The sequence below is a fragment of the Coenobita brevimanus genome, chromosome 92 (assembly GCF_032717465.1).
Source record: "Coenobita brevimanus isolate Jiangsu-jjx chromosome 92, ASM3271746v2, whole genome shotgun sequence".
In the NCBI taxonomy this organism is placed as follows: domain Eukaryota; kingdom Metazoa; phylum Arthropoda; class Malacostraca; order Decapoda; family Coenobitidae; genus Coenobita; species Coenobita brevimanus.
This window is the reverse complement of record NC_137045.1, coordinates 7,323,171-7,336,219: the sequence shown is the minus strand read 5'-3', so window position 1 is coordinate 7,336,219 and position 13,049 is coordinate 7,323,171. Positions and strand designations below refer to the sequence as shown.

At 39.5% G+C, this 13,049-nt stretch overlaps 1 protein-coding gene across 4 annotated transcripts in view; it reads right to left on the bottom strand.

Moving 5' to 3' along the window:
* LOC145412220 (uncharacterized) overlaps positions 1 to 12,490 on the bottom strand; it is a 232,477-nt gene extending 219,987 nt beyond the window's left edge. For all 4 annotated transcript variants that reach the window (XR_013899542.1, XR_013899543.1, XM_080282150.1 and 1 more), the window contains exon 1: positions 12,011 to 12,490. Coding sequence is in view for 2 of the 4 variants with exons in the window: in XM_080282150.1 (XP_080138276.1) it covers positions 12,011 to 12,412 (402 nt within the window). In the remaining 2 variants the exon portion in view is untranslated. The remainder of the gene's footprint in view (positions 1 to 12,010) is intronic.
* Positions 12,491 to 13,049: the final 559 nt, after the last annotated feature.

Sequence of the window (13,049 nt, the reverse complement as noted above, 5' to 3'; positions counted from 1 at the left end):
CTTGAACAGCCCAGATGTAAACACTATCTATCTATCTATTGCCAGACGCCTCAATCCCATTCGGGGTGGCCACAAACAAATCGCCTCCACATCGCCCTGTCCCCCACAATTTCATTGCCCACACCCCCCTCTCTCATATACCTCTCCACCCCCTCCCTCCATCTCATCCTCGGCCTCCCCCTCCCTCTCCCCCCCTCCACCTCACTCACATACACTCTCCTTCGTTAGTCTCTCACCCTCCACCCTCTCCACATGGCCAAACCACCTCAGTGTATTCCTCCTAATGCTTCCTATCACATCCACATCCACACCACAACCCTCCTTTATATCCTCATTTGTCAGCCTGTCTCTCCATGTGACTCCACAGGCTCCACACACACAATTTATCAGTGTTACCATTTTCATCAATGCATGAAATATTTACTCTCTAAGGTTTTCATGATTATTAGTATTTATTTTAAAACATTATTAAGTACAGGTATTCCATGATAGGTTGGATGACAATGTCTTTGTTGAGGCGCCTAATTGTCCACACTGTTTTGTACCTCGTCTGATGGATGAGAATCTGTACCCCAAATGAGTGTTCACTCCATCTGTGACTAAACATATTAACCTAAGTCTCACTCCATCTGTGACTAAAACACATTAACCTAAGTCTGAAAACCATTTATAATTCAACCTAAACACAAAGCTTAAGTCTAAAATATCATCAAAATTGGTAAAAAAAGCAAAACCCATCACACAACCGAGGGTAGGCCAACGGTAGGCAGGGTCGGATGGTATTTCTACCCCCATCGCTACTCCAGGGAATTGCATCTATTGATTATTGTAGTGAATGTATAATACAGTAAAGTACTACAATAGCACTGAAAACAGTTTAAAAACTGTTGGAGCGATCCAGACTAATGCTTTATATATCGGAAAAGGTCCGGGTTAATATGGGGAAGTCCGGATGTCACCTTTATTGGAATTTTGCTTTTTCAGGAATGGCTTGGGCCCCAATTAGTCTCTTATAGTGAGGTTTTACTGTACACACACACTATATATATATATATATATATATATATATACACACACACACACACACACACACACACACACACATATACTGTATATAGATACATATGTATCGATTAACGTGCGATCTGAGTGCACAAACCTCACATAACATGGAAGGCAATTTTGGGGGCCAGGAAATGGTCAAAATGTGAAAATGACAGACATAACACTGGTGAAAAAAATCTGCCCATTTTCTCGAAAACCATACTACGCTGCGACAACAGGGATTCCACACCCTGTGGCCACAAATTATGGTTTACACATGCAATAAAAATTGGTCATAACGCGGTGGGGACGGACATAACGTGGGCAGCAATAGTCATAGCATGGGTTGCAGCAGTGATGTATTGCTGTCACGTGTCTGCACAGGGTGTCGTCATAGTCCACTGAGCATTCCTGCCCCACTTGAGCCTATCTTCTCCCCATGCTCTGGCTTGACACGTTCAGTGTGTTATCACTGCTCATTTTTTTCTGGCCATCTAGGGACCAGATGGAGTCCTGCACTGCCTCGGACACCCACCTCCCTCCCCCCAGGAAGCCCACAACCTCTTCAATTCAAGGCGAGGATCCTCCAGTGTTTGTATGTAATGAGGTCATTATTAGGTACGTAAATGTCCTAGGAAAAATCTCTGAAAATTGCCCCAAAAAATGAACTTGGGGCTGGCTTGGGTACCATGAAATCCTGTAACATGTAAATATATGGCTCTATGACATGACAATCTCATATAGCAGGACCTTCCGGGGACAACATCTGTGCATTATGAGAGCTCGCTGCATATGTACAATATTTAAATATATGTATATATATATATATATATATATATATATATATATATATATATATATATATATATATATATATATATATATATATATATATATATACACACACACACACATATATATATATATATATATATAAATATATATGTATATATATATATATATATATATATATATATATATATATATATATATATATATATATATATATATATATATATATATGTATATATATGTATATATATATATATATATATATATATATATATATATATATAAATATATATGTGTGTATATATATATATATATATATATATATATATATATATATAAATATATATATATATATATATATATATATATATATATATATATAAATATATATGTATATATATATATATATATATATATATATATATATATATACATAAACAGTCACTACCCGTTTATATGATGGGGTTACGTACCTTGATGTATAACGAGTACATCGTAAATCAGGAGATTGAAATACACTATACTTAACCCCCTGCTATCGTGCATTACTCGTTACATGATGGGGTTATGTCAGGTCATACCTTAATGTATAACAAGTATATCGTATTCAGGAGATTGAAATACGCTATACTCAACTCCCTGCTATCATGCGTTCAACTATCGCAGTTATCTGTTATCGCGTACACATCAAATGCACAACTATACATGCTATCCAGCACCCCAAGACCGCTATCATGCATCAAGTTTGTAGTCCACATCAGCAGACACCAAATCAGAACAAAAGGTGTTAAGATATTGGAAGAGCTTTACGATAAAGCAGGTGATTGATTTGGTGGTCGAATGTTGGGATAATATTACCCCAACAACACTAAATCACGCATGGCACAACATCATGGAGGGTTTACCTGAGGACAGACAGGTTAAGGTACCAGTAAAGCCCCAGTCAGTGGAGGCAGAGCTGGAGGCCGCAGATGAGGCGGCGAGAGGTATTGCTGGCCTTTGGATTGAGGGCACAACTGGCAACGAGATACGAGATACATTACAACCAGCATCAGTTACTGCTGAAGATATTCTACCAGAGGATGCTGAGGAAGCTGAGGATAGCCCAGGAGAAGAGGTGGATGCAGGAGAGAAAGTTACGGAGGGGCTGAGTATGAAGGACATCAAGACTTTGATTGAGTTGGGTGGCCAGATACGTCACATTCTAGAGCAAGATACCACTATCAACAGCAAACAGTGCACATCCCACATTAATAAAACCCTTGAAGATTATGAGGACAAGTACCATGCCTACATGAATGTATTACACCAGCGTCAAACGACAGATAATATTATATTCACCAGCACCCAGTCCCTGAACCTACCCCCAAGCCAACCCCTCAACCTCAGCCCACATCTTGCCAGGAACCACAGCCAGGCCTTTCCAACCAAGAGGAAGACTACGGGGGCTTTGACTATGATGTTTTCTTGGACAACTTGGAACAGAGGAGAAAAATCATTTTTAGGAGAGAGAGTCTGGCCTGTGAGGGCTCTGGCAGCAACTAAGCCACTCCAAGCCTCGAACTTTTCAAACCACCCAAGCCTTCCTTAATCCTTGTAAAAGTAAATCTGATGGCCTTTTATGTTTATTATTAATATAATAATGCTTTATTTCATGTTGGAGGAGAGAATGGCTGGACCGTAGCCATAAAGTGGTTAAAAGTTAGAGAAATGGGCCACTGAAAAACCAATTAGAAATTTTCCCACTGATTCTTCAGTTCAGCTATCGCAAATTCAGCTATCACGCACGTTTGCTGTAACCAATTAGGTGCGACAGCAGGGGGATGAGTCACTTACCAAAGACTGAAACAAAAATGACAACCCACCTTAATTACTTCCTGTGTCGGTCCAAGGTGTCCCCCCCGAGGCTTGGGGACGGCCTCGAGATGATAGCAGGGGGCACACATGAACGAGTGAAGACAGGGATTTGAATGCGTGGCAGGACTGCGCAACTGAACCAAAACAATGCTCTGCACGCTGGGGCCGCCATTTTGCCTGAGACAAGTGACGGTTGCCTTGCATGCAGCTGGCACTTCACATGAAATTTTCCGATGGCAATAACGTTATAGCAGGAAACTCATTGTAAATCGGATTTTGGGGTGTAATTTTTTTGTTACTATTGTACCGAATTGTCGCATACCGGTTCAACGTATAACACGTAGTGACTATATACTGTACATACATGTATATATATATATATATATATATATATATATATATATATATATATAGTAAAATCTCATATTTCGATGGGCATATGTACCTAAAACTCACCGCGAAATTCAAATCATCAAAATTTAAACTGAACTTCTTATGGGAAAAATTAGTTTGGGTCCAGGGCCTCCGAACCTAATTCCCCAAAATCATGACTTTTTGCCCACAACTCCTGTAAACTTTATGAACTATAATTGTGGTTAAGTAACTGTAGTTCTGCATTGTATTGCCATACTGTCAGCAAGTGTATACTTGGTGTATTTCTGTCCTTTCCTGTATTGCCATTTCTCCTTTGGCTGCGAAGATTTAAGAGATGCCAGGCTGCTCTCGTACATTCCCACTGCTACCCAAAGAACCACTCTTGCTTGCCATCTTGAAACAGGTAAGTTGTGACGAAAATACAGTACAAAGAAAATACATACAACTAAATTGTAGTGAAATGTATGTCCACATATGGAAGGTACAGGCTGAAAGTGCAGCACTTGACTGTAAAGTGCTGCTGGCAGGACAGTCGCAAGATGGCCGCCAACAACAGAGCATCACCTTGCACATGGCTTGTTGCTGGTGGTGCCTACTCCCATCTGGGAGCTCTTGTCCTTAAACATGACTATTTTTTTTTTCTGTCTCTATTGTTCATTTCTATGTTGCGCCTTATATTCATAATTACCGTACTTCTCTTCGTGTCAGTATTCTGCCTACTGTATTTGCTAACACCTGTAATTCATTTTGTTTTAGTATTTCTACTATTGACTTACTTTCTCTAATTTCTCTTGTTATATCTTCGAGTTATTAAAGTACTGATTAATTAATAATAAGTATATTTATAGAATGACGGGGAATCGTCCAGGGTGCGAATTGTCCTGACGGGAAATCGTTCATGTTTTGACGGGGAATTATCTGACGGGCGAATTGACTTGACGGTGAATTGTCTCAGAACCATATCATCGTATGCTTCATATACTGTACGAATAAATGATGATGATTTTCATTCTCTTCTTGACAAGTCACATACGATATTAAGTTATAATCATACTTTTTCTTATAATTTTCCTTCACTTCTAGCATTTTGGTTCACATAAAAAATATTATCTTTGCTTGTTTTGGTTCGAGTCTAGCCCTGACAGCACATGTCACATACGATATTACGTTAGGTTCATACTTTTTCTTATAATTTTCCTTCACTTCTAGCATTTTAAACGTGTAATAATCTCCACTCCATCTTATATAAGCTTGCATTACTCTCGAAACGTCTACATTTTACAAGTATACTCTCGATGGGCAACAGCTGCCAACTCAGACATCAAAACATGAAAAGTTGTCTCACATTACATAACACTAAATCATTTACCATACGAACTTAAACTACACAATTTAACAAGCAATCATTTAAATATAACATTATTGTTACATCCCAGTCCCCACACTGCCACAGGCTCCGACAGCAGTAGTACAGTACAGGAAGGACATTGTCCAGCGATTTGTTCTTCATAGCTATGGTCAGCCTTAAGGTGTACAGTACACAAGACCAGCTGAGGCAAAAATAAACACTGGCTTCTTAAAGTTCACTGTCTTTATTTTCCAAGTAATTCCACTTAATGCTTTTTAACTTCTCTTCAATGTTCTCACAAGCACTGGAGCTATACACACTTTTTTTTACACTTAATGCTTGCTAACACTTCACTTATTACACAGGTACTTAAAATAATAATCTTCACTGACAGTAATTACACTTAATACACTTCACTGTCTTCTCAAGTTCCAATGATATACAAACTTCAATAACCCGTCACTGTTTGCCACTGTTTTCACAAGTACCGAAAGTATACAATCTTCACTAACACTGCACTACACTCAAACCAAAACAGACTGCACTTCACTCAAACTGACCTGAAACCCAACTAAACTTGTAATAATCTCTACTCCATCTTATATAAGCTTGCATTACTCTCGAAACATCTACATTTAACGAGTATACTCTCGACAGGCAACAGTTGCCAACTCAGACACATCAAAACATGAAGAGTTCTCACATTACATAACACTCTAAATCATTTACCATAGAAACTTAAACTACATAATTTAACAAGCAGTCATTTAAATAAAACACCGAGAAAAAGCACATTAAATTAATGCATAACTTACGAAAAAACTACGCTCACAAACAGCCGGCTAACTGGCAACTCTGACTCGCACCAATATGGGAACTACTGTACACTAAACTCCGAGAAGCCACGAGACTACCTAACTGGAAAATCTCCCTTCATAACAGTATTATCTTTGCTTGTTTCGGTTGGAGTCTGGCCCTGAGAGCATCGAAATACTGTACATGACTTTGCATAAAAAAGTAGGGTTGGCAGACCACTCCAAAATGCATCGAAATTTGATTCATCAAATTCTAAACTGTCGAAATTTGAGATTTTACTGTGTGTGTGTGTGTGTATATATATATATATATATATATATATACATACAGTAACCCCCGTACTATCCGGACGCCCACTTTCCGGACATTGGGGGCCTGGACCTACGGAACCCAAAAATGGCCAAAAAAAAATTTAAAATCCCCCCCAAATCCTAATTTTTTCCCACCCGTAATTTGAAATTGCTGCGCAGCACAGAACAGCTGTTGCACCACGTACCCTTCACCCCTTCCTTCCTCCCCCCTCCCCTGTCAGGGTTGCAATTTGGTATTATTCATTACCAAATGTGGGCCAATTTGGTAATGAAAAATTCATTTGGTAATGAATCAGAATAATCCATTACCAAATGGATTTTTCACATGTATGAGGATACACAGGATGGAGATGGTGGATTGTTTGCTCCCTCTGATTAATCTGCTACCCAACACAGCGTGAAAATAATCAAAATGCCATTAATTTTAAGAACAGTAATTACATGTATTTCCACTTGTATATATAATTAGTGAAGAATAAAAGCTAGCTTTATGAATTTGGTAATGAAAAGTTAAATCTGGTAATGAAAATTTAAGAGTTTGGTAATGTGGCCGTTGCGATCTGGCAACTCTATTTCCGCGTCACCAACACTCCAACAGTTACTGCCTAACTTCGATTGCAAGCAGATGCTTATCGCAATGGAAGCCAAAAGTGCTCGTTTTTTGTGAATAAACAGTGAAGAAACTGCAATACCTCGCTACTAGACCACACGGGAATTTACAGTGTTGTGCAGTGTTAAGAAATTAGAATTTAGAGTGCAAAGGATTAACTTTGGAGTGCAAATTGGCAGTTGAAACTGGCATGGTGCAGTTAAGAACAATGTGGTGTTAAACAATTATAACTCAGAGTGCAAAGAACTAAGTGTAGCACAACACTGGATTACTGTACGTGCTTCAAGAGAATTTTCACCACTGCCAAAACCTTAGAAAAGACAGCCACAAACATGCTGTAAGTACGGTACCCTGGCTGAGGTACAGTCACTTCTAATTCCTCATTCTTTGGTTTCTTTTCATTTACTTCATGCTTTATGTCCATTGTTGGTGTGAAAAGGGTCTTAAATAGGTTTAAATAGGTGCTATGCATGTCCAGTAGGGAGTTATTTAAGTGGCTTTCAAAGTCAGGCTGGGTTAGGGTCCTTAAGTACCAGTCCAGGAGCCAGGGGCCCACTTTCCGGACATGCCTTTGGCCCTATTACATCAGATAGTAGAGGGATTACTGTATATATCTATCTATCTATATATATATATATATATATATATATATATACAGTAAATACATATATCCATTCCATCCATCATCCAATCCTATGTTGCCCCATGAGGAGCGTGAGATCGGGGCTAGGCAGTTGGTCCTGACATTTAAGATGAGTGACCAACCTCACTCATCCCTGAGTAGCATTACATGAGCAATAAACCCCAACCACCCCTTGGATATAAATCTTCACCGACTCAATCCGATTGGAGCACAATAATTACCCACTAAACCACCAGGTGCCAAAATTTGGTTATATGGTTACCACCCAGCATAGTAAATGGTTTCCTGGTGTACAGGAAACCATTTGGCTTGTCACTCAGTGTAGAGTCACCCATAGGCAGAAGGAAGAGGAAAGAATGAAGGAATGAAAGACAGAAGAGGGAGTGTAAAGTCACCCGTAGGCAGAAGGACGAGGAAAGAATAAAGGAAAGAAAGATAGAAGAAGATGGAAGGAAAGAAGGATGGAGGAGAGGACAGGGCAGACCCATGAGAGCAGCACTACATTGAGTGAGTGGATGGTGAGTGCCCCCACCTCCCACAATATATATATATATATATATATATATATATTATTATTTTATATATATATATATATATATATATTATTATTTTATATATATATATATATATATATATATATATATATTATTATTTTATATATATATATATTATTATTTTATATATATATATATATATATATATTATTATTTTATATATATATATATATATATATATATATATATATATATATATATACTATAGTAATACCTCGATGTACAATGCCCCTAGATGCGATACCCCGGCTTAATGATGAGGGTAGAAATGCCCCCATACCTTGCCTAACGATGGACAAACCCCAGTTTAACGATGTTTTGATTTTTTTTTACTGATTTTGATGATATTTTAGACTAAAATTGTCTTTAGGTTGATTTATAAACTGTTTTTATACTTAGATTAATGTGTTTTAGCCATAGGTGGGGTGAACATTGTCACTTTCGGGTACAGTTTACTAGTTTGGCTTTTTCCAGACTTACCGTATATTTGAAGATATACAGATTTTATTTGCTGGTTTTATAGAGTTATTTACAGGGGAAGGGACAGTTGTAGAATGGATGTGGAAGATGTGCAGATTGGCCTGGGAGAAAGGTAGAGTCGCAGAGGATTGGAAGTCAGGTATTACCGGTATTATTCCCTTGTACAAAGGAAAAGGAGAAAAAGAAGTGTGCGGTAATCATAGGGGTATTTGTCTTCCTAGTGTAATAGGAAAAGTATATAGCAGAATACTTATTGACAGAGTTGGGGAAATAACAGAGGAATTAGTAGGAGAACAGGGAGGTTTTAGGAAGGGAGGAGGTTGTGTATATCAGATATTCATTCTTAGATCTTTAGTGGAAAAGTTTCTAGAGAAGGGAAAGCTGTATGCGGGCTTCATGGATTTGGAGAAAGCATATGACAGGGAGGATAAACAAGGATTGTGGAGTAGATGGGAAGTTGCTGAATCCTGTGAAGAGTATGTATGAGGGTGCTAACGCTGCAGTGCATGTGAATAGTGAACTGAGTGAGTTTTTCTATTTGAAGGTTGGGTTGAAACAGCGTTGGCATGTCTCCATGGTTGTTCAATCTGTATATGGATGGGGTTATAAAAGAGATACAAGATAGGGCAGTGGATGTTGGAGTGGTCCTAATGAGAGAGGACAGGGTTTGGAAACTCCCTGTACTGTTGTTTGCAAATGATACTGTATTGTTAAGTGAAGACGAAGGGGAGAGTGTGTAAGAAACGGAATCTAAAGGTAAATGTAGGGAAAAGTAAAGTTATGGTCTTCAAAAGAAGTGAAGTCAGTGAATGTACAGTGAGGTTGGATGAGGAGGAAATGGAAAATGTATGTTTAAGTACTTGGGTAGCGTGACAAGTAAGGATGGAAGTTTGGAGGGTGAAGTGCTTGAAAGGGTACAACAAGGAAGAAAGGTTGCTGGTTCCTTGAAAGCAGCGGTAAGAAACAGGGAAGTGAGCATGGAAGTGAAAAAGCTACTACATGACAGTTCTGTATTGTGATACCAACTCGAGCGTTGTGGTGTGGATGTGGTAGGAAGCATTAGGAGAAACACACTGAGGTGGTTTGGTCATGTGGAGAGGATGACGAGTGAGACATTTTTGCTGGATTTTTTTTTTCCCCTACATAGGAGAAGGGGGTTGAAAACTGAAATACAGTATGTATAAGGCAATTCGAATAATGACCCCACCCCAAAAAAAAAAAAAAAATCTTTCAACCAAAAATAAAAGAGGGGAGAGGGAGGGGAAGACTAATGATGAAATGGAAGGATAGAATGGAGAGGTATATGAGAGTGGGGTGTGGGCTGAGGAGAGGGAAATGGCAGGGGACAGGGCAACCTGAAGGTGATTGGTTTGTAGCCACCTCTTACAGGATTAAGGCATATGGCCACAGATAGATAGATATGGATAAACAGATGACATCCATATGGAAATCACAAATTAGTAAAATAAAGGTCAGCAAGTAAAACATTTGATATTCCAAAAACTCAGTTCTACACAGTACGAAGCACTTTAATGAAACCTGTTGGTTAATCATCATCATCTATTCCCACGCTGCACCATGAAGAGCGTAGGAGCCCGAAGCTAGGCAAGATTGTCCTAGCATTTATGATGAGTGACCAGCCTCACTCATTCCCGAGTGGCATTACGTGAGCAACAAACCCCAACCACCCCTTGGATATATTTTTAGCATAAACCCCAACGAGATTTCAACAAAGCTATGCATAACTATAGTTGCGGCACAGGACTCTGAGGTTGTCATTATCATACCCTGGCAACGTACCATTCAAAAGTGCATCCGATTTCTTAACATATACACGAATCATTTTATTATGCACGAATATATAATACAAGAATCACATGCGCCTCATATTATACATGAAATCACACACTTTGGAATGGTAGGTTGCCAGGGTACGATAATAACCTCAGAGTCATGCACCGTGACTACAGGGTAATGGTTTTTTTGTCTTTCATTTGATTTTGATACTTTCCCTAATCCTTGGAGGGATGGGGAAAACAGTTATTTATAATATATATCTACAAAATCGAAAGAATAACATTCTAGAAAAGTACTATTTCATTGCCGAAATTAATCTCAGCATTTATGACTGGATGCTTTAGGCATTAACCTACCCACATTCCATTCACCCTAACCTAAACATCAGCAGTCAAACTAGGCCTTACTCTACACATGCACAGAAGGCAAGACCCCCTTAATGTCTAACTTCATACTTGGGAAATTATGAATTAGCCTCCAGGTCCTCATAAAACCTCATTGTTTGGAGAGGGCTCCAGTAATGCAAACATCTCAGCCATGACTGCACTGATTTCAGATCCTCACTGTATTCAGGCACGAGTTAGGAGGGAGGAGGCTGAAGATGAGATGGAGGGATGGTGTGGAGGGGTACAGTATATGAGAAAGGGATGTGAGCTGGTAGCAAAATGCTGCACAGGGGACAGGGTAACATTGTGGCAATCTGTTTGTGGCCACACCTTACAGGATTAATGCATCTGGCAATGCACAGATACAGTATATAGATTAACCGTAAATTCAAAAAGCCAAGCATTGACGATTGGTCAAGTTCTGCAGAAGGCCACATGAGGAACAGCAGGTGGAGATGAGGGATAGTGGAGGCAAGCACATTCAAAATAACACATTAAAAATAGCTCCTTTACTATTTTGCAACATAAGTGTTTCCAAATGTTACAATACATTATAAACATACAGCACTTCAAAATCCTTGAAAAACCAGTTGTGACTTCTGCTAAATATTATTCCTCCAAACTACAAAAAAAAAAAAAAATGCAGCACTATGTATAGTAATTTGCCTCATAAGAGTAATTTAGCCTCATATGAGGCTTGCAGTGTGACCAATGTAGCTATACCTCATATGAGGGCTGCGGCACAAAAAAAAAAAAAAAAAGAAAGAAAGGCCCACTGTTTACCCTAATAAAAAAAACTCATTCCAAAAGTTTGCAAATATATGACTATCCTCAATTTTTATATTTCTGTATCAAATAGAAACTTACATTTTTCACCCTGGAATAGGCTATTCCAGTAGCTTATCCAAAGGCATATGTGAAATACCCAGATTATATCCCTGGACCATGTTTCTTGTTAATAAAATCATAGAATGTCCCAGCGTAAGTACTAACTCACCTGTCCTCTATCCCCTCTGTCGCCCATGTAGTTGGCGCCGCCGCCACCTCCCCGACCACGGCCCCTACCCCTATAGAAGCCGCCGCCGCCGCCGCCGCGATGGTCATTCCTACTATCGTTGCTGTTTGCTGCATTGGCACCACCACCACGCCCGCCACCGCCCCCAAGACTTCCTATACCACCTGGCACTTGGGTGGACGTCTGGACATTACCGGCACTGTTGTTGCTGCCACCTCGGCCACCGGGACCCCCGCCCCGGCCCCCACGAAAACCACCTCGGCCACCTCGCCCGCCGCCCCGGAAACTGTTCGAGTTTTCACCATTTTCACTGGCCTTTGGGGTCTGCGGCTCTTTTTTCACATTTTCCAAAGTCTTCGATTGGGCTTGTGTATCCATAGCCATTGCTTGGGTAAGTAGTAAATTCAACCTCACACTCAACGGCTTCCCTCAAAATGGCGGTTTGTAAGCGAGGCAGAGCACGCGAGGTTGGAGGGGCAATGATCGATACTGCGCATGCGCTCCCAGACCCACGCCACCCCTCCCTCACCCCTCTTACCTCATTGATCTCTACTGTAATCGATATCGTCATCTGTAATGAAATATATGGTGACTACATTAATAACTGTTGTGATACTGCAATTCATTACTGGAGGAAACCAGGAGTCCAACATATTAGGGCTACATGGGTTTCCTTTCTTTCATCTGGCCATAGTTCCAGTCCAATAAAACACTGCTCTAAATGTCATTATAGACATTCTTTTGTTGTATAAGCACTCTGTACCTTTTACAACAATAACTATTTCAATTCAATACATACATCTATAATTTTTACTGCATAACTGTATAATATGCAGTTACGTTCGTTTGTGAACTTAGCAAACAGGAAATCATTGCACCGATTCGGACGCAAGGTTTCCAAGGTAGCGAGAAAAGTTGGCTGCGTATTTGTCATGTATAATTGATGGTAATATTCATTGTTGTAAATCAGTGGCTGGACGTTACACGTATAGATGATGCTGTAAACCTGTTGCTTTTTGCC